Raw genomic sequence first — 21,525 nt, 5'->3', positions numbered from 1 at the left:
GTGAGTGTTGGAAACTTCATGGGCGTGAGAGACTGGGTAGGCTGGACATTTACTGGGGGGGGTTCTGCAGGGAAGGCCTGTTGTCGAGGAGGTTGTCAAGTCTGATAGCGAAGTCTATGAGAGAGTCCAAAGTTTGCTGTTCATCATGCATGCGAGTTCAGTAAGAATGAGTGGTTCTAAACCTTGGTGGAATGCAGCTTTCAGAGCTGGCTCATTCCATCCACTGCTGGCAGTGAGAGTGTGGAACTCGAGGGTATATTCAGCCACTCACCTTTCTCTTTGCTTTATAGTCAGCAGCTTCTCTCCTACCTTCACACCCTCAGGCTGATGGCCAAACAGCTCTATGAAGCACTCATAGGAAGTTGTGGGCTTGCTGCCTTGATCCCATACTGTGGTAGCCCATTGACGCACCTTGCTGGTGAGCAGATTGACAAATTGAGCGATCTTCTGCTGATTGGTTGTGCCAGATTGTGCCGTGAAGAAAAGTGAGCGTTGCAGAAGGAAGCCCTTGCACTCAGATACTTCACCAGAGAATTTGTCTGGTTAAGGAACAAGCGTATATGAACTCAGAGTGGGCACTGAACATGTTAGGAGGGCCTGCGATACAGCAGCAGTGAGTTGTGATATGCGGATGTCAAGATCACTCAACATTTGCTGATGTTCCCCCAACAGACGTCCCTGTGCAGAAAGAGCAGTTTGCTTTGCCTCCTCTGCTCCATCCATGAGGGCAAAGTATCCTGTCAGAGGCACAGGCACTTATGGAAGCAATCGCAGGGGAGAGCAGGCACATCACAAACTGGAAACCAAATCCAAATCATGAACCTAATATTGAGGTCAGTGTCGAGCATGGGGTCAGTCAATGTTCATCTGATCTCTGATACAAACAGTGTATCAGAGATCAGGTGAAAGTTCAGAGTCAGGGATAAATGGAAAAAAGGGTCAAAGTCACAGAGTCAAGTCAAGTTTATTTTTATAGCACTTTTAACAATAGACATTGTCGCAAAGCAGCTTTACAGAATTTTATTGACTTTAAACATGAGCTAATTTTATCCCTAGTCTATCCCCAATGAGCAAGCCTGTAGCAACGGTGGCAAGGAAAAACTCTCTCAGACAACATGAGGAAGAAACCTCGAAAGGAACCAGACTCAAAAGGGAACCCATCCTCATTTGGGTGATAACAGATAGTGTGATTATAATAGTTTTAACATGAAGTCTGTTTTGTTGATGTTATAAATTGTTCATTGATGGAAACTTGAGTGCAAAACTGTTCATGACAACCAACTGCAATCCTAAAGTTAGCAAGTCAACTGTAGTCCTCAGCCATAAAAGCATTACTGTAAATGTCCAGAGCCATCTTCCAAGTGTGACTTTCGACTGTCCATATGAGGCCATCCTCCACAGGAGCAATGTGATGAGACTCCAGCCAGACATAGGGTATCAGGATGGATCAGGCAGGTCTGAGGAACAGAAGAGGTCAGCATCTCAATCTCAGGATTGACATGTAACTCTGAGAGACAGACAGAGAGTCAACAACTAGGAATAAATGGCTCTGTATGATCAGGTAGGGACGTGCTTATTGCCTACATTGATGATATTTTGATATATTCACCCTTCTCATGAATGTCACCTGAATGCCTTCTGTTCATCATACCAGGAAGTTTCTCTCCCATCTTGTGGACAGCCAGCTCTACATTAAGGGGGAGAAGTGTGAATTCCATGTTTTTACTGTCTCTTTCTTGGGATACATTATTAACTAGGAGGACATAACCATGGATGAAACCAAGGTGATGGCAGGAACCAAGTGTCCCACACCATGAACAGTTAAGGACCTGCAATGTTTTCTGGGGTTTGCACATTTTTTATTGATGGTTTAGCTGAGGGTTTAGCTCAATTGGGCTCACCCTAGGGGCCATTCAGGAAAGGAACCTGCTCCTGGAGTGATTTTCTCCTGGTGGGTGGCGGTGAGGCGGAGATGGGGTGGCAGTGGTTTCTGTCACATCTGCACCAGAGACTGCTCTGGATTTTGGTTCCCAGAACACAACATAGCCTCAATATGGCCACCATGGACTACACTTTTGAATACTCCATACAGTATATAAGGAATTCAGTTCCACTCTCACATTCCAAAGTAATGCTCAGTGATATTCCACTTGAACTTACCAAGGCTTATATTATCTTTCTTGCTGCTCTGGTTTTGTCATTCCAATATTGCCCTTGTAATGTTGTTTGCCAATTGACTTTGACCAAGAATATGATTGTGTTTTTGAATTTGTTTGCTGGACGTTGTAAAGAAAAGTTTAAACCTGCAATTGCATCTGTCCTTGAACTGTTTATGATATTCAGCTGTTCATAGGCTACATATTATCTTGGGTCAAAAGCAAAGCAGCACTCTATCTCATCTCATCTCATTATCTCTAGCCGCTTTATCCTTCTACAGGGTCGCAGGCAAGCTGGAGCCTATCCCAGCTGACTACAGGCGAAAGGCGGGGTACACCCTGGACAAGTCGCCAGGTCATCACAGGGCTGACACATAGACACAGACAACCATTCACACTCACATTCACACCTACGGTCAATTTAGAGTCACCAGTTAACCTAACCTGCATGTCTTTGGACTGTGGGGGAAACCGGAGCACCCGGAGGAAACCCACGCGGACACGGGGAGAACATGCAAACTCCACACAGAAAGGCCCTCGCCGGCCATGGGGCTCGAACCCGGACCTTCTTGCTGTGAGGCGACAGCGCTAACCACTATACCACTGTGCCGCCCCGCAGCACTCTATGTTGAAAATAATTTCTACAAACTTCAAGGATAATACAAAACTTCCAAAATATCCATCCATTATCTGTAACCGCTTATCCTGTGCAGGGTCATGGGCAAGCTGGAGCCTATCCCAGCTGACTATGGGCAAGAGGCGGGGTAGACCCTGGACAAGTCACCAGATCATTGCAGGGCTGACACATAGAAACAAACAACCATTCACACCTACGGTCAATTTAGAGTTACCAATTAGCCTAACCTGCATGTTTTTGGACTGGGGGAAACCGGAGCACCTGGAGGAAACCCATGCAGACACGGGGAGAACATGCAAATTCCACACAGAAAGGCCTCCGTCGGCTGCTGGGCTCAAACCCAGAACCTTCTTGCTGTGAGGCAACAGTACTAACCACTACACCACCGCGCCGCCCCCTTCCAAAACATATTTTTCTGTAATTAATTAATAAAATATAACATATTGTTGTATTGTAATTGTCTTTTTTAAATCAGTGTAATGAAGATGCCACAACAAGTGCTACAAATTTATAAATTTAAAAATGTTCCTTTTTTCTGCCAAACACATTTAACAAAATTTGGTTTTGGGGTTTTTTTTTTTCATTTTTGGCATATTGGTTAATCGGTTAAGCACAGAGATAGAAATATAGTAGACATTTGGGGACCTATCTGAAAGTAATTGACAAATAACTTTGGGGAACAAGCTAAAGAAGCAGCTTTGTGACCAAAATGTTGCTGGTTTGGTTCCCTGGACCTGCAGGAAAATGTGTGGGTGGAGGGAGTGAATGAACAGCCAACATCCATGGCTGAAGTAAGCACCTAACCTGCAACTGCCCACTGCTCTGTGTATGTGTGTGTTCACTGCTTCAGATGGGTTAAGTGCAGAGAAAGAATTTCCCTGTGCTCTAATGTACATGTGACAAAGGATTACAATTCCAAAAAAAAAACAACTGACAAGGTACAGTAGTTGTGTAAATGAGGTCATGGATCAGTAGTGGTATTTAATTAAGGTTTTGTATTTTATTTTTGCAAGTCAAGTCAGTGTATTTGTATATATCTGAAGATTCTCAGTCATCCAGGTCATAGTAAACTGTGGGTGGTAAAAGAGAACAACTGGACTTGCTTGAAGATTCTTGAAGACGTTTCACCTCTCATCTGAAAGGCTTCTTCAGTTCTGTCTGACTGATACTCCCTATTAGTCAGACAGAACTGAAGAAGCCTTTTGGATGAGAGGTGAAACATCTTCAAGAATCTTCAAGCAAGTCCAGTTGCTCTCTTTTACCACCTACAGTTTATTTGTATGATGCTTTTAACAATAAGCATTGTTGCAAAGCAGCTTTACCGAAGAATAAAGGCTTTAAACCTATGAACTAATTTTATCCCTAATAAATTTATTTATCCCTGATGAGCAAGCCTGAGACAATGATGGCAAGGTAAAACTCCCTCAGATGACATGAAGAAACCAGAGGAACGAGACTCAAAAGGGAACCCATCCTCATTTGGGTGATAACAGATAGTGTGATTATAAATAACTTGTTACTCTGTGTTACAAAGTATAATTGTTTAACCAGGAAATTCATTATAGTTTTAGCATGAAGTCTATTTTGTTGGCATTATCAACTGTTCATTGACGGAGAATTGAGTGCAAAACTATTTACAACAATTGTTGTCCTAAAGTTATCATGTCAATTTTAGTCTTAAATCATTGTAGCAAAACTGTAAATGTCCAGAGCCATCTTCTCAGTGTATCTTTTGACTGTCCATATGGGTCCGTCCTCACAGGAGCGATGTGATGAGACTCCAGCCAGAAGTAGAGCATCAGGATGGATTAGGCAGGTCTGAAGAGCAGGAGAGGCCAGCATCACTGGTGTCTCAGGATTGACATGTAACCCAACAGAGAGAGACAGAAAGAAAACACTTTGCTTGTTACCTCATGGTTAAGAACAGTATACAGTGGTGCTTGAAAGTTTATGAACCCTTTAGAATTGTCTATATTTCTGCATAAATATGACCTAAAACAGACACTACGTTCAGACTGCAACCTGAAACGACCCATATCCGATTTGTTGTGAAATCCAATTTTTTTGTTAGGCCGTTCACATTACCAATTATATGAGACTTGTATGCGATCTCCAATATGAACGGAAAACGACCCAAAAGTGTCCTGCATGCTCAAATTGACACGTAATATAAGCACATCTACGTAATACGTAAACAACAAAAAAAGTGCATTCTTCAAGTTTGCAAGTAAAGCATGGAGATGAGGCGAGACCTGGCGATGTGGTTTTTGTGGCGGCGGCGGAACTCACACAATAATCTGATTAATGTGGGCAGCAGACTGAGACCGAAGGTGTCAAATTACTGGAAATTTCCAGAACAATCTTATAATCTTGTAATACAGGATGGTTTAACATCCAGGTCCCTACCAAATCCACTATTAGCTTCAGTGCTTAATTTGTAAAGTGGGAGGTCCCGGAGCGCAGAGGATGAGTGGCTCCGGTGCGAAAAAAAAAAAGAAGAAGGGGGGGGCGCTTCTGGGCATGTATTGTAATAACACTGCAAATTAAGTTCATCTGCGAAAAACCCTGCTCACACTCTGCACTTGAGATAGGGACAGTGTTGATCACGGCCAAGAGGCCCTTCAGTTCATCTGGGATGAATTCTCCATTACTTTCCCTGAATGGCCTGATGACATGTCGTGGGTCATTGATGCAAAACTGCTGGCAGAGCGCTTCCAATTCTTTTTCCCCGAACAGCGCGTCTTCCTCCCGTGGCCACGGAAGTGTGCACCCTCCTTTTCCGTAATATACAAACAGATATTTTGTGGATGTCGTTTCATGAGAGAAATCACCAACAAGACAGATATCAAAATCAGACATTAACACTAAATAAACTTGCATTTATTTATTTAATTATTTGGGTTTTTTTTTATTTTGTTACATAGTCAAGAGAGGTGGCGGATCACCGGATCCAGTGTAAATAGCTGCCCGAGCCAACGTCCGAGGTTCCGGAGCGCGCTCCGGCTTGCTCCCCCTCAAATTAAGCCCTGATTAGCTTGATCAATTCTATAAAAGTCTATTTACATTCTGAAAACTGTACAAATGTTGTTGTTTTCCACCAAAGAGGCGGGATTAGCCAACGCAGAATAGTGACGTTTGTCTCTTGTTGATGACGTGTAGGTCGCATGAATGCGACCTGTCCGGTCAGACTGCAGTCGCATGTGAAAATAACGGATATGCATCGGAATTAGGACCACATATCCAAGCGGCCTGGGTCGCATGTGAAAAAATCGGATCTGTGTCGTTCAGATTGTCAATAATAAATCGGATACAGGTCGCATATGGGCAAAAAAATCGGATATGGGCCGTTTCAGGGTGCAGTCTGAACGTAGTCAGATTTTCACACAAGTCCTAAAAGTAGATAAAGAGAACCCAGTTAAAAAATTTGAGACAAAAATATTATACTTGGTCATTTATTTATTGAGGAAAAAGATCCAATATTACATATCTGTCAGTGGCAAAAGTATGTGAACCTGTGCTGTCAGAATCTGGTGTGACCCCCTTGTGCAGCAATAACCACAACTAAACATTTCCGGTAACTGTTGGTCAGTCCTGCATACAGGCTTGGAGGAATTTTAGCCCATTCCTCTGTACAGAACAGCTTCAACTCTGGGATGTTGGTGGGTTTCCTCACATGAACTGCTCGCTTCAGGTCCTTCCACAACATTTCGATAGGATTAAGGTCAGGACTTTGACTTGGCCATTCCAAAACGTTAACTTTATTCTTCTTTAACCATTCTTTGGTAGACCGACTTGTGTGCTTAGGGTCGTTGTCTTGCTGCATAACCCACCTTCTCTTGAGATTCAGTTCATGGACAGATGTCCTGACATTTTCCTTTAGAATTCGCTGGTATAATTCAGAATTCATTGTTCCAACAATGATGGCAAGCCATCCTGGCCCAGATGCAGCAAAACAGGCCCAAACCGTGATACTACCACCACCACCATGTTTCACAGATGGGATAAGGTTTTTATGCTGGAATGCAGTTTTCCTTTCTCCAAATATAACACTCTTTGTTTAAATCAAAAAGTTCTATTTTGGTCTCATCCATCCACAAAACATTTTTCCAATAGCCTTCTGGCTTGTCCACATGATCTTTAGCAAACTGCAGATGAGCAGCAATGTTCTTTTTTGGGGAGCAGTGGCTTTCTCCTTGCAACCCTGCCATGCACACCATTGTTGTTCAGTGTTCTGATGGTGGACTCATGAACATTAGCCAATGTGAGAGAGGCCTTCAGTTACTTAGAAGTTACTCTGGGGTCCTTTGTGACCTCGCCGACTATTACACACCTTACTCTTGGAGTGATCTTTGTTGGTCAACCACTCCTGGGGAGGGTAACAATCATCTTGAATTTCCTCCATTTGTACACAATCTGTCTGACTTTGGATTGGTGGAGTCCAAACTCTTTAGAGATGGTTTTGTAACTTTTTCCAGCCTGATGAGCATCAACAATGCTTTTTCGGAGGTCCTCAGAAATCTCCTTTGTTCATGCCATGATGTACTTCCACAAACACTTGTTGAGAAGATCAGACTTTGCTAGATCCCTGTTCTTTAAATAAAAACAGGGTGCCCACTCACACCTGATTGTCATCCCATTGATTGAAAACACCTGACTCTAATTTCACCTTCAAACTAACTGCTAATCCTAGAGGTTCATATACTTTTGCCACTCACTCATATGTAATATTGGATTATTTTCCTCAATAAATGACCAAGTATAATATTTTGTCACATTTGTTTAACTGGGTTCTCTTTATCTACTCTTCAGACTTGTGTGAAAATCTGATGATGTTTTAGGTCATATTTATGCAGAAATATAGAAAATTCTAAAGGGTTCACAAACTTTCAAGCACCACTGTACATTTTGTGCTGAGTGCAAGCAGGGACTCCATCAATACTAACTATGACAGCATAACTAAAAGGGAGAGCCAGAAGGTAACACAGACATGAGGGAGCCCTGGGATATAAAGCAGCCAGCCACTCCACCATCAACAAACCTGAGTGAACGCATGGGGGGGGGGGGGGCTCACCTCATCATCTCTAGCCGCTTTATCCTTCTACAGGGTCACAGGCAAGCTGGAGCCTATCCCAGCTGACTACGGGCGAAAGGCGGGGTACACACTTACGGTCAATTTAGAGTCACCAGTTAACCTAACCTGCATGTCTTTGGACTGTGGGGGGAAACCAGAGCACCTGGAGGAAACCCACACAGACACGGGGAGAACATACAAATTCCACACAAAGGCCCTCATTGGCCACTGCGCTCGAACCCAGGACCTTCTTGCTGTGAGGCGACAGTGCTAACCACTACACCACCATGCTGCCCCACCATTAAATCCATTATAGCAAAATGGAAAGAATGTCACCACTACAAACCTGACCAGAGAAGGCCACCCACCAAAACTCACAGAGCAGGCAAGGAGGGCATTAAACCAGAGATGCAAAAAAAAAGACACCAAAGATAACACTGAAGGAGCTGCAAAGATCCACAGCGGAGACAGGAGCATCTGTCCATTGGACCACTTTAAGCTGTACACTCCACAGAGCGGGGCTTTATGGAAAAGTGGCCAAAAAAAAAAGTCATTGGTTAAAAATAAATACATTTTTGGAGTTTGCCCAACAGCATGTGGCAGACTCCCCAAACACATGGAAGAGTCTCTGGTCAAATGAGTCTAAAATTTCTCTTTTTGGCCATGATAGGAAATGCCATGTGTGGCGCAAACCCAACACCCTGAGAACACTATTCCTACAGTGAAGCATGGTGGTGGCAGCATCATGCTGTGGGGATATTTTTCATCTGCAGAGACAGAAAAACTGGTCAGGACTGAAGGAAAGCTGGATGGCAATACAAGGGCAATTCTGGAGGAAAACCTGTTTGAGTCAGCCAGAGGTTTGAGACTGGGACAAAGGTTCACATTCCAGCAGGACAATGACCCAAAACATACTGCTAATGCTACACTGGAGTGGTTTAAAGGGAAACATTTAAATGTCTTGGAATGGCCTAATCAAAGCCCAGACCTCAATTCAATTGAGAATCTGTGGCATAACTTGAAGATTGCTGTACACCCATGTAACTTGGAGTTGGAGCAATTTGCCTTGAAGAATGGGCAAAAATCCCAGTGGCTAGACATGCTAAGCTAATAGAGACATACCCCAAGAGACTTGCAGCTGTAATTGCAGCAAAAGGTGGCTCTACAAAGTATTGACTTGAGGGTTGAATACCACGGGCGCAGATAGAGGGGGGGACGGGGGGGATTCGTCCCACCCAGATTTAAATTCACCTCGTTCGGTCCCCCCCACTCATAGGGAGGAAAAAACGTCTATGCTGTCTTTCTTTGCATAAGGCAAACCTCACGGAAAAATCAAAAGACTAATTACCATTCGGTTTATTGAGGTGCACAGCAGTACATACATAGTTGCTGGGTGCGATTTGCTCGGGGGGATGGGGGGGATCATCCCCCCCTCTGGTTTTTATCTCTGCTGAAAAAAAATCCTCGGGGACAACCCCATCAATAAAACAAACAAACCAAAAAAAAAGTTGACATGACAGGCATGTTGTGACACAGTTTTCTATGGTCTACATTGCACTCACTTTCAAAATGACCCGAAGTGGCAGCTTTGATGTTCACGAACGTCCCCAGCAAATAGATACATTGTAGATAATAACAATATCCAGAGTGTGAACGTGGATTTAGCGCCATGAATCACATCCTTACTGATGAGCGCAACAGAATGAATGTATCCACACTGACAGCCTTCTTTTCCTCGCTGTCAATGGGTCAGACGTGCGTTCCTTCCTTGCTGAGAAATTCGCAGAAATGTGGATTAAAGAAGGGCGAAACGCGGCGGATAGCGCACCGACGGGAAAGCAGAAAAGGCCACATGAACTGTGCCATCAGAGCAAACTGTTCATTTAGTATTCATGTATTTCAGTGATTTTCGAGTCACTGTCCATTTAATCCGGAGGGAGAGAAACATCACAGCAACGCGACAAGCAATGCGAACTTTGTTGTGTGTTAGTGTTCGTGTATTTAGTCAGAGAGATAGGAAGATGAATTTACTATCTCTGGTTTAGTGTTCGTTTTCATTTAGTGTTTGGGCAGCGGGGGCGTGGTCAAGCATCGGTCTGTGATAGAAGGACGGGCAGGACAGAACTGATTTCACACAGCTCGCTTTTATTCAGCTTCTAGCTGCACTCGCACACACATCAGTCGTCTAGTTGTGGAGAGAGCTCCCTCTGCTCTCGCTCTCTCTCCTTAAATAGGGCGCGGTCACTGGGAAGACACACAAACACATTAATTAACGACAGGTGTAGTGATTCTGCCACTTACCTTCCCTGACTCCGCCCTCCTGTCACAGACCGATGCTTGACCACGCCCCCGCTGCCACAGTGTTATTCATTTGATATCATCGGATGTTATTGAGCTGTTAGCCTATTGTTACCTTAGTTTTGTGACGTTTCATGATTAAAAAAAAAACATCCCCCCTTCTGGTTTTTTGACAAATCGAACTGCGCAGACTGCACAGGTTGCGAGCTGGAGCTTGGTTGCTATGGTTACCCACAACAAGTTTGACAGGCATATCGGGGACAGCTCCTCCTAGTTCAGGACCCCAACACGGCATGATGAAGGGTGCCAAAAGGCAGAAAACGATTGCATTGTTTTTTCAAAAAAAAACAAAAAAAACGACTGTAAGTAATCTGTGCCTTACTTTATCATATCATCTTGCAATTTTTTGATAGTCTGTTCAAAGTAATGTCGTAGTGAAAGTAAAATCGTACGGAGTAGAGATGCCTTTCTGGTAGCCTCCTTCTTTCGGTGGTAGCCTGTAGATACAGTGCTCAGAAGGCAGTTTTAATGTTTAATCTGGCGTTCCCTGCCATAATTTCAGAGAGCATATTGTTTCATAAGGAAACTTTGCGAAGAGTTGTTGACTGACTGCCGCTCACGCAACACACAGGCATAGTTAGAAAGTCAGGATGCACTGGTTTACACTTTACACACACACACGTAGCCCAGCCTCTCGCTATGTTTAACAGTTGGAACTTAGCGGTTTTAAAACTAGTTTTGCAGTTTTGCAATTTCTGTGCGTGATGATAATGTGTAAACTTTGGATTTCCATAGGCTATGTTAAAGTGTTATCATTGCCCTGGCCTGTAGGTAGTTCCTGGTGATGGCAGTGAGGGAGGTGAAATAACATGTATACACACTACCGTTCAAAAGTTTGGGGTCACCCAGACAATTTTGTGTTTTCCATGAAAAGTCACAATTTTATTTACCACCATAAGTTGTAAAATGAATAGAAAATATAGTCAAGACATTTTGCTGGCCATTTTGAGCATTTAATCGACCCCACAAATGTGATGCTCCAGAAACTCAATCTGCTCAAAGGAAGGTCAGTTTTATAGCTTCTCTAAAGAGCTAAACTGTTTTCAGCTGTGCTAACATGATTGTACAAGGGTTTTCTAATCATCCATTAGCCTTCTGAGGCAATGAGCAAACACATTGTACCATTAGAACACTGGAGTGATACAGTAGTTGCTGGAAATGGGCCTCTATACACCTATGGAGATATTGCACCAAAAACCAGACATTTGCAGCTAGAATAGTCATTTACCACATTAGCAATGTATAGAGTGGATTTCTGATTAGTTTAAAGTGATCTTCATTGAAAAGAACAGTGCTTTTCTTTCAAAAATAAGGACATTAACATATATATATATATATATATATATATATATATATATATATATATATATATATATATATATATATACAAAATGGAATCATTTGCTGACAGCTCAGTCCCCCCCAGTTCAAAAATCCTATCTGCGCCCCTGGTGAATACCTACACACTCCAGATTTCTGTTTTTTCATCTTAATTATTTTTTTTATCACAATAAAACAACAGTTTTCACCTTTAAAGTTGTAGGCATGTTGTATAAGTCAAATTGTGCTCACCCCCCAAAAATCCATTTTAATTCCAGCTTGTAATGCAACAAAACAGGACGAACACAAACTGAATACTTTTGCAAGACACTGTACTACTTTATTTTTTTAATTTATTTTAATGGTTTATTTAATAGGGACCATGCATATTGATGAACATTGTTGTATAAGAATACAGCATGTAAATAATACAGCATGTAAATATGCCAGAATTAGTAAAATAGCTACTTTTCATCTGCAGTCCCCAGGCAGGTAACATAAAACAAAGCATAAAAGAGACAGCTAAACATTCATCCAGCACTCACTCACTATAATGATGACATAGACATTGCCACAAAAACAAATACACAAAACAAACAAACAAACAAACAAAAAAAGAAAGAAATGACAAGCAACAAAGAAGACAAGGACATTAATACTCATTCACCTGTACATTGACATTTAAATGGTGAAATATTTGGCAATTAATAGTGAGTGCATCTCTGGTTTTCTAGGAGCCACTGTTTTAAATGAGTTTTGAATGAATGAATGAATGAATGAATGAGTGTTGTATGTTGGACACTCTCTTATTGGGATGGGCAAAGTATTCCAGAAATTACCTCCTATTATTGACAATACATTTTGCCCAAAAGAGGTGCATCTAAATGGAATTATACAGTCCCGTTTTACAGAGGCCCGTGTGCTACCTCCACTTTCAAGTCTTCTAAAAAAGCCATGCAGTGGAGGGGGTGCAAGATTGTATAACACTTTGTACAAAAAACAAACATACTTGAAGTTTTTAAAATTCTCAAAACTTAACAGTTTGTGTCTCTCTAGGATGCTGCAGTGATGAAATGACAGAGGCTTTTTATCTAATATTTTTATAGCTTTCTTAAAAAGGGATTCAATACTCTTAAGCGCGGTTATGTTAGTTAGTGACCAATTCGTCACTTTAACCAGTGCAATCTTCAGTGCTATGATGAGGTCTAAATCTTGATTGATCCATTTCATGAACGTTATTCCTATGTAGATATGAGCATAACTGCTGTGCCACAGCTTGAAAAAGCTGATCTTGGAGATAAAGGGGAGGTTTGATATTGGATGGATGGCAGGGGTCAAGGTCAGGTTCTCATCAGGGGTTTGATAACTGCTCATTTATAGGATTTGGGTCCATAGCCAGTTCTAAGTGAAGAATTGATTATTTTTAGAAGAGGTTCAATTGCTTCTGGTGTTCTGTTTGAACAGTCATGTAGGTAAGGGCTCTAATACAAGATTTTGAAATTTGTGAAGTTATTTCAGTATCTAAGGGGAGTAAAAAAAATCTAATTGCTGATTTGATACAGTTATAATGTTTACTAAAGGATTACTTAAATTGTCTGACCTTAAATTAGTAGTTTGAACTTTTTGTTGGATATTTTGCCATTGAAAAATTCATGAAGACATTACAACTACATATTTCAGGTGTGCATGTGTATCGTGGTCCTAGTTAATTTTCCTACAGTATTAAATCAGACTTATTTGCATTCATCTTTTTTCTAGTTGGTATTTATGATGCACCTACAGAAATTCTTTGTACACAAGTTTCTGAGGCCGCACGGTGGTGTAGTGGTTAGCGCTGTCGCCTCACAGCAAGAAGGTCCGGGTTTGAGCCCCGTGGCCAGCGAGGGCCTTTCTGTGTGGAGTTTGCATGTTCTCCCCGTGTCCGCGTGGGTTTCCTCCGGGTGCTCCGGTTTCCCCCACAGTCCAAAGACATGCAGATTAGGTTAACTGGTGACTCTAAATTGACCGTAGGTGTGAGTGTGAATGGTTGTCTGTGTCTATGTGTCAGCCCTGTGATGACCTGGCGACTTGTCCAGGGTGTACCCCGCCTTTCGCCCATAGTCAGCTGGGATAGGCTCCAGCTTGCCTGCGACCCTGTAGAACAGGATAAAGCGGCTAGAGATAATGAGATGAGATGAGACAAGTTTCTGATTAGGATTCTCTACAGTGGCAGCTGGTGGTAATTTTTTTTGGTGGGGGGTGCAGTAAATAATACCTATCCCTAATATATCACTTAGAAGTTTAAATATAACTTTTGGTATTTGAATCTGAACTGTGTTTCATCTGGATAACAAACATGGTACACAGGAAAGTTGTAACCCTTTTGTTCAAACAAAAAATATGAAACTTGTGGTTTTGTCAAGCACTGGTGTCTCACAGCATGAAGGTCCTGGGTTTGAGCCCAGCGGCCGATGGGGGCCTTTCTGTGTGGAGTTTGCATGTTCTCCCCATGTCTGTGTCGGTTTTCTCCGGGTGCTCCGGTTTCCCCCACAGTCTTTGAACTGTGGGGGAAATTAGGTTACGCTAATTGGTGGCTCTAAATTGACTGGAGGTGTGAATATGAGTGTGAATGGTTGTTTGTCTCCATGTGTTAGCCCTGTGATGACCTGGCGACTTGTCCAGGGTGTACCCCCCCTCTCACCCATAGTCAGCTGGGATAGACTCCAGCTTGCCTATGACCCTGTACAGCAGGGGTGTCCAAACTGATCCATAAAGGGCCATGTGGCTGCAGGTTTTCATTCCAGCCATGCAGCAGCACACCTGACTTGGCTCATTCAATCAACTGAACTGTCTTCACACAGTCAAATACTTGCAGCCACACCCATCCTTGATTAAAGGGTGGGTGTGTCAGTTGATTAAATAAGCCAAATCAGGTGTGCTGCTGCATGGCTGGAATGAAAACCTGCAGCCACACGGCCCTTTGTGGATCAGTTTGGACACCCCTGCTGTACAGGATAAGCGGCTACAGATAATGGATGGATCGATGGTTTTGTCATCCATCCTTTTGTGTAATTTGCACTTTGATTAGACCAGGTGTGCTTAGTCCATCAACTTTCAGTTTCTCCTCCAAATGTATTTTACTGGAAAAATAATGGCGTAAATAATCCATTTTGTTCTGAATAATCACTTTGTTCTTGTTCATTACATCTGTGACTGAGTCCATAACACACCTACTGGTGATGTATTACAGAAATGTCACCAAGATGACATTTTATCCCATTGGAGCAGAAAACTAGGCAGGTGTGTCATGTGACTGTTGCCAATTGGGCTGCATGAACTTACTGTGAACTGCATGAACTGTGCTCATTACAGTTAGCCCACAGCCTCACTTCATACCATTTTTTTTTGTGTGTGTGCATGTGTGTGTGTGTGTGTGTGTGTGTGTGTGGTTTTTGTTGTTGTTTTTTTTGTACAACCACTAGTGGTGCTATTCCACTGGGTTTCAAAAAAAAAAAACACAAATAATTATCTTTGAAACTTTTGTGAACTGCAGATAAGATGTGGATGCCCATAATATGAAAACGTGTACTGATATTTCATTTGCCTTTGAAAGGCCGGGGCTTTGCCCTGCTAGACCATTGTTACAAGCCACACCTGATTCTCTGTATATGGAATTACATCTATTTGTTGAAGCATAAAAAGTCATATTTTTGGAAAAATGGATCTTGAGGCTCACCACATTGTCTTTACAGGTGAAATTCACCAGCGCCGTCAAGCTGTCAGAAGGAAGTGCCACAGAATACGGCCGGGAGGAGGAGGAGAACTTCTTCAAGAGGCTCGGTAAATGGCGGTCTGGTCGGCGGAACCCATCCAAGCTTCACCACACAGAGGAGAAAGATGGTAGAACCCTGGGGTTTCCCTCTCACCCATCTATACTGCCACCACTCACTCTGTTTGTGCCAGTCCTGTCCTTCTGGTGCACTTATTGTTCTCTACCATCTTCCATGCCAACTCTGTGTGCATGTTTGTATTTATTTGTGCATCTCTGTGGGAAGCTGTCTGGTGGCACAAGGTCAATGATTTTGGTTTTTTGTCTTGGCTGCCCATCTTATACTGACTACTAGAACTACCAGCTCTCCATAAGAGGTGCTGAAATGTGAAGTATTGGATGTTTACATGAGAACATCACATTATTTAATTTAATCTTGTGTTCTTAAATTCTACTCAATGGTTATAATAGCATCAAATGTAGAAAATAACCACAAATTTTCAACCATATATCTGACTAACTTCATACAGCACATGTATTGTCATTGTACCTTTCTTGTGGTTTTATCACTACCAGGATGCCATGGATTCCCAGAGCGCATGGCTTCAAACCAGGAGGCAATGAAGAATAAGAACATAGTAAATCTAGGTGCCATCAGACAGGGCATGAAAAGGTTTCAGTTCCTCCTGAACTGCTGTGAGCCAGGAACCATCCCAGATGCCTCTATCCTGGCTGCTGCACTGGACCTGGTTTGTTCCAATTATCCTTCTGAACCACAATCATAGCATGGCAACTCATAGAGAGACCCTTTTATCACTTCCAGGCTAGATTACTATAATGCATTACTTTTTGGTGTATTAACAAATGTTATTAATTAAACCCCAATACCTCCCCACAACAAAACACAACTCCTATTCTTACACTGTCTTCCTACAAAGCCATTCATGTTCTAATTACCTTTAGAACCCTATTCAAGTTTACACACTCACATTGCACAGCCAGCCTTTCGCTTCTGCACCAAGCCCATAGCAGTCAGAAAATTTTGGGTGACAGCTTTTTAATGGCAGCTCTCCCGATCTTTATAACACTTCCTGAAGAGCTCTAAAATGTAAAGTCTTTTTAATTAGTGCCATACACAGACTGATCAAATGGGGTTTGATCCAGATACTGTACATGCATTCATTCAATATTGGTGCTGTCTAATCACTGGTTTACTGCATTATAAAGCTGTACATTTGTTCTTTGCACATATGGACAGTAACCTGGTATATTACAGTAGCTTTGTTTGCACTCAGGCTGATATAGCAATCTTTCAGTATATGCCACTGAGATATGTTGTGTGAGTGCATCTTTTTTTATACCCATTTTCTGATTGTGCTTCTTTCCATTTTGTATTCTATGTTCATATCATGTTTATACATATTATGCTGCTACCTATTATGCTGCTACTTTTTAAACTGTATACTTATGATATTAAGACCCTGCTACGGTCATATTTATTTTCTTGGTTTGAAGAAAATGAGTTTTAATACCTGTATTTAAAGATCTCTTTGGTTGCTGTTACCATCATCTGACATGCTATGTGTTGTTGCTTTGACACGTGTTTAAGTTGTACCAATATTCTTTATGATTTGATGTGCTTGCTTCTTTTAAAATAAAATTTACCCTGTATTTCTTAGAATCTAAAATAATAATAGAACCCATTTGATCCTGCTTAAGTTACATCGGTATTGAGATCAAATTGATGTGAGAGATGAAAGAGAAGGTTTCCAGTACTTATCTGAAGAGACAAAAGCTGGTACTCAAGTCAAAACAGAACTCAAGGAACATGGCTTATGCCATTAACCCTTTGGTGACTGACCCCTTGAAAATCGTTCCTCCAGGAACGATGACGTTTCAGTTGTCAGGACAACGGAAAAACTAAAATACAAAACAGAAAGATTTTGTTGTAACTTGTTTTGTTGATAAACGTTGTAACTTTAGTTTTAGTTTTTCCGTTGTCTTGACAACTGAAACGTCATCGTTCCTGGAGGAACGATTTTCAAGGGGTCAGTCACCAAAGGGTTAATACTAGGGTAGTAGCTGTTATCAAATACAGTGGAGCGATTATGAATTGGATGCAAGCTGAGGTGGAGGAACTTGACAGGAGGGCCAGAAAGATTATGACCATGTATGGTGCCCTGCATCCAAAGTCAAATGTGATCAGGCTATACATGAAGCGAGCTGATGGTGGACAAAGGACTGGAGACCAGGGGTTTAAGCTGTGATACATGAAAGGTGGGGTGAACACGTCGCATGGAGAGTGGTAAAGCCAGTCTGACGGAACATGGATTGATTACCTTGCTGATGAGGAAAGGTCCTAGGTACCTGGGAGCCAGCTTGTGGGAGATGGTTCTGAGTGGCAGGTGGAGAGCATGACTCGTTGCCCCACCCGGTAGGTGGGTGCCTTACAGCGGCATTTGTCCGCCTGCCTCTTGGATGCTAGGGTGGAGTGAATGAGTCTTCTCCGGGCCATTGCCCATGTCCTCCTGCAGTGGTGTATGAAGATCTGGGCTGAGGGTACAGCGATTTCCTCCTCCTGGCTGGGGAACAGTGGTGGTTGGTACCCTAGTGAGCACTGGAATGGAGAGAGTCCTGTGGCAGATGAAGGAAGAGTGTTATGAGCGTACTTGACCCAAGGTAAGTACTTACTCCAAGAACCAGCATCCCTGGACGCCATGCACCTGAGTGCCACCTCCAAATCTTGGTTCGCCCGTTCTGCCTGGCCATTAGTTTGAGGGTGGAACCCTGAGGAGAGAGACTACAGGAAGCCCCAGTGAGTTTGCAGAAGGCCCTCCAGAACTGCACAGTGAACTGAGGACCCCGGTCGGGGTCAATGTCAGTGGGGAGTCCGTGTATGCGGAAAATATGGAGGATGAGTAATTCGGCGGTTTCTTTACCTGTGGGAAGCTTGGGCAGAGGGATGAAATGGACTGTCTTGGAGAAATGGTCAATAACTGTGAGGATGCATGTGTTGCCACCTGAGTTGGGGAGTCCTGTGACGAAGTCCAGGGCGATGTGAGACCAGGGTCGATGAGAAATTGGGAAGGATCTTAGCGAGCCGGCAGGGGGTCAATTGGCTGTCTTGTTCTGGGCACGTGTCGCAGGCTGCCATGAACTCTTGGACGTCTTCCTTGATGGATGGCCACCAGAACCGCTGTTGGATGAGCACCAGGGTTCAAGCAGCTCCCAGGTGACAAGCCAACTTGGAGCCATGACCCCACGGCAGCACCTGGGTTCACACAGAACAGGGATGGTTAGGTGGTATGTTGCTTGAGTTACCTTCACCGGGGTCCTGCTCCAGGGCCTTCTGCATGAGCGTCTCAACCTCTAGAATGGCAGCTCCCACCAAGCAGCGTGGAGGAAGGATGGTCTCGGGTGGCTTGGACTGCTCTTGGTGGGAAGAGAACATCCTGGACAGAGCATCGGGTTTGCCTTTTTTGGAGCCTGGGTGGTAGGAGAGCATGAAATTGAACTGGGAGAGGAGAGACCAACGGGCTTGATGGGAATTGAGACATTTGGCAGACTTGAGGTACTCCAGGTTCTTATGGTCAGTCCAGACTAGGAAGGGGAGAGCCGACCCCTCGAGTCAGTGCCTCCACTCCTCCAAGGCTAGCTTGATGGCCAACAACTCTGTCACCGATGTCGTAATTATGTTCAGCAGGGGACAGCCAGCGAGAGAAGGAGCAGGGGTGGACCTTTTTATCGCTGGCCCTCTGGGAGAGAATTGCTCCGACCCCGGACTTGGAAGCATCGACCTCCACGATGAACTGTTTGGTCGGATTGGGTATGGGGAGAATGGGTGCTGTGGTGAACTTGCGCTTGAGCATGGAGAAGGCTTTCTCTGCTTCCTCCCCCCACTTGAATTTGGTCTTAATCGAGGTCAAGGCAGTGAGAGGTCTGGCCACCATGCTGAAGTCATGGATGAAGCGCCTGTAGAAATTAGCGAATCCCAGGAAATGCTGGAGCTCTCGTCGCAAGGATGGGGTAGGCTAGTCAGTGACTGCCTCAATCTTGAGGGGGTCCATCTGGATCCTAGCCGGGGAGATGATGAACCCCAGAAACTAGACAGAGCTCTGGTGGAATTCGCTCTTTTCCGCCTTGGCAAACAGCTTGTTTTCTAGCAGGCACTGGAGGACCTGCCGGACATGGCCCCGATGTTCCTCCAGGGAGCAAGAGAAGATCAGGAGGTCATCCAGGTACATGAAAATGAAGATGTTAAGAAAGTCCCTTACGACGTCATTGATGAGTGCCTAGAAGACTGCGGACATGTTGGTCAGGCCGAAAGGGACCACGAGGTACTCATAGTAGCCAGTGGTGGTGTTAAAGGCCGTCTTCCACTCATCCTCCTCCCTGATCCTGACGAGATGGTAGGCATTGCGCAAGTCCAACTTGGTGAATATCTTGGCTCCCTGGAGTAGTTCAAAGGCCATAGACATTAGCGGTAAGGGGTAACAGTTCTTGATGGTGATGGCATTGAGACCTCGATAGTCAATGCAGGGGCGGAGCGACTTGTCCTTTTCCACAAAGAAAAATCCCACCCCTGCTGGGGAGGAGGAAGGGTGGATGATCCCAGCTGCCAGAGACTCAGAGATGTACTTCTCCATGGCTTGCCTTTCAATGGGAGAAAGAGTAGAGTCGCCCTTTGGGTGGCAGGAGGTCAATTCCACAGTCATAGGGTCTGTGAGGAGGGAGGGACACTGCTTGGGTCTTGCTGAAAACAAGTCTTAAGTCCAGGTATTCCAGAGGCATGAGAGAGGTCAGGAAACTTGCTGGCTGAAGGCTGCAGTGGTTTGGCAGGAGGCAGAGTGGAGTTCAGGCAGGAAGCTAGGCAGGAATGGCTCCAGCCTAGGATGGTATTATCTGCACAGTTTAGGTGGGGATTGTGCTGTGTTAACCAGGGTAATCCTAGGATGATGGGTATGTGGGGGTTGTTCATGATGTGGAGTTGGATGGTTTCAGAGTGGTTGCTGGAAATCCTCAGGGTGAGCAGGGCGGTAAGATGGGTGATTGTGGTCAAGCCGGTGCCCTTGAGTGTCAGAACCGAGAGGGATGTCAAGGGCGAGTAGCGGAATTCCCAGACGCTTGGCAGTGGCAGATCAGGTTCCTGTCTGCCCCTGAGTCAACAAGAGCCTGGAGATGGTGATGCTGGTTGTCATGGATGACGATGACAGGGAGCAATGGTCGATCAGTGGGGGGCTGGTTCCAAGTGTTGCCCACCAAGGCCCCTCAATTCACTGGTGGTCTCATTCCCTTTAGTGAGCAGGCTTGGCAGATGTGTCCTCGCTGACCGCAATAGAAACAGGCCCTTGTGCTCCGCCAGTGCTGTCGTTCCTCCGCTGACACCCGACCCCTGCATGGGTTCGACGGACATGGCGGGGGGTGGAGAGGAGGTGAAGCTGGGGCAATTCTTCTCGCTTCTCCGTTGCTGGACCTGGGCATTGATGTGGTTGGCGAGGTCCATGAGGCTGGGGAGGTTCAGTGGTAGTTCCAATTTGTCCTTAATGGTGTCAGACAGGCCGTGCAGGAACGCGTCGATCTGGGCACTCTCGTTCCAACCACACAATGTCGCAAATGTCCGGAACTCGATGGCATAGTCTGAGGTAGACCAGGACCCTGCTGCAGCTCCATGAGCCCTCTAGCTGCCTCCTGGCCAGACAGAGAGCGGTCAAAAGTTCGCCTCATCTCCTTGGAGAAATCCTTGAAACAGGAACAAAAGGGTGCATCGGCGTCCCAGACTGCTGTTCCCCACTCTCTGGCCTTGTCGGTGAGGAGCGTGATTGTATATGCTACCTGGGAGCGTTCTGTGGGGAAGGCCAGAGGTTGAAGTTCTAGGCTAAAAGAGCATCAAGACAGAAATGATCTGCAAGTACCTGGTTCTCCATTGTAGGGCTGAGGCGCTGGAAGTCTTGGTTCGCAGAGAAGAGCAGTGGCAGGAGCTGAAGTAGGAGACGGCTGGGCAGGGGTAGGCACGGCTTGATTACATTTACATTTATTCATTTAGCAGATGCTTTTATCCAATGTGACTTACAAAAAGAAAATTAACAAATCAAGATACATAAAAGAAGCCTTAAAAGAAATATCACTAAAGGGAACTTTAGAGTGTGAGTGCAAAAGTGGAATCAAGTGCAAGATGAGTGCAGTAGAGGGGAAGGGGGTGTAAAGTCTAAGTGCAGGACAGGAGGTGTTCTCTGAA

At 44.2% G+C, this 21,525-nt stretch overlaps 1 protein-coding gene across 14 annotated transcripts in view; it reads left to right on the top strand.

The window, feature by feature from the left end:
* LOC132884940 (protein unc-80 homolog) overlaps positions 1 to 21,525 on the top strand; it is a 382,632-nt gene that overhangs the window by 192,120 nt on the left and 168,987 nt on the right. For 12 of the 14 annotated variants that reach the window (XM_060919046.1, XM_060919045.1, XM_060919038.1 and 9 more), the window contains 2 exons: positions 15,274 to 15,421; positions 15,867 to 16,039. In XM_060919046.1, coding sequence (XP_060775029.1) covers positions 15,274 to 15,421; positions 15,867 to 16,039 — 321 coding nt within the window. The remainder of the gene's footprint in view (positions 1 to 15,273; positions 15,422 to 15,866; positions 16,040 to 21,525) is intronic. The other 2 variants (XM_060919050.1, XM_060919044.1) reach the window with 1 other exon arrangement.

This window comes from Neoarius graeffei, chromosome 4 (assembly GCF_027579695.1).
Source record: "Neoarius graeffei isolate fNeoGra1 chromosome 4, fNeoGra1.pri, whole genome shotgun sequence".
Taxonomy (NCBI): domain Eukaryota; kingdom Metazoa; phylum Chordata; class Actinopteri; order Siluriformes; family Ariidae; genus Neoarius; species Neoarius graeffei.
The sequence above is the reverse complement of the archived record's forward strand: the minus strand, read 5'-3'. Positions and strand labels throughout refer to the sequence as shown.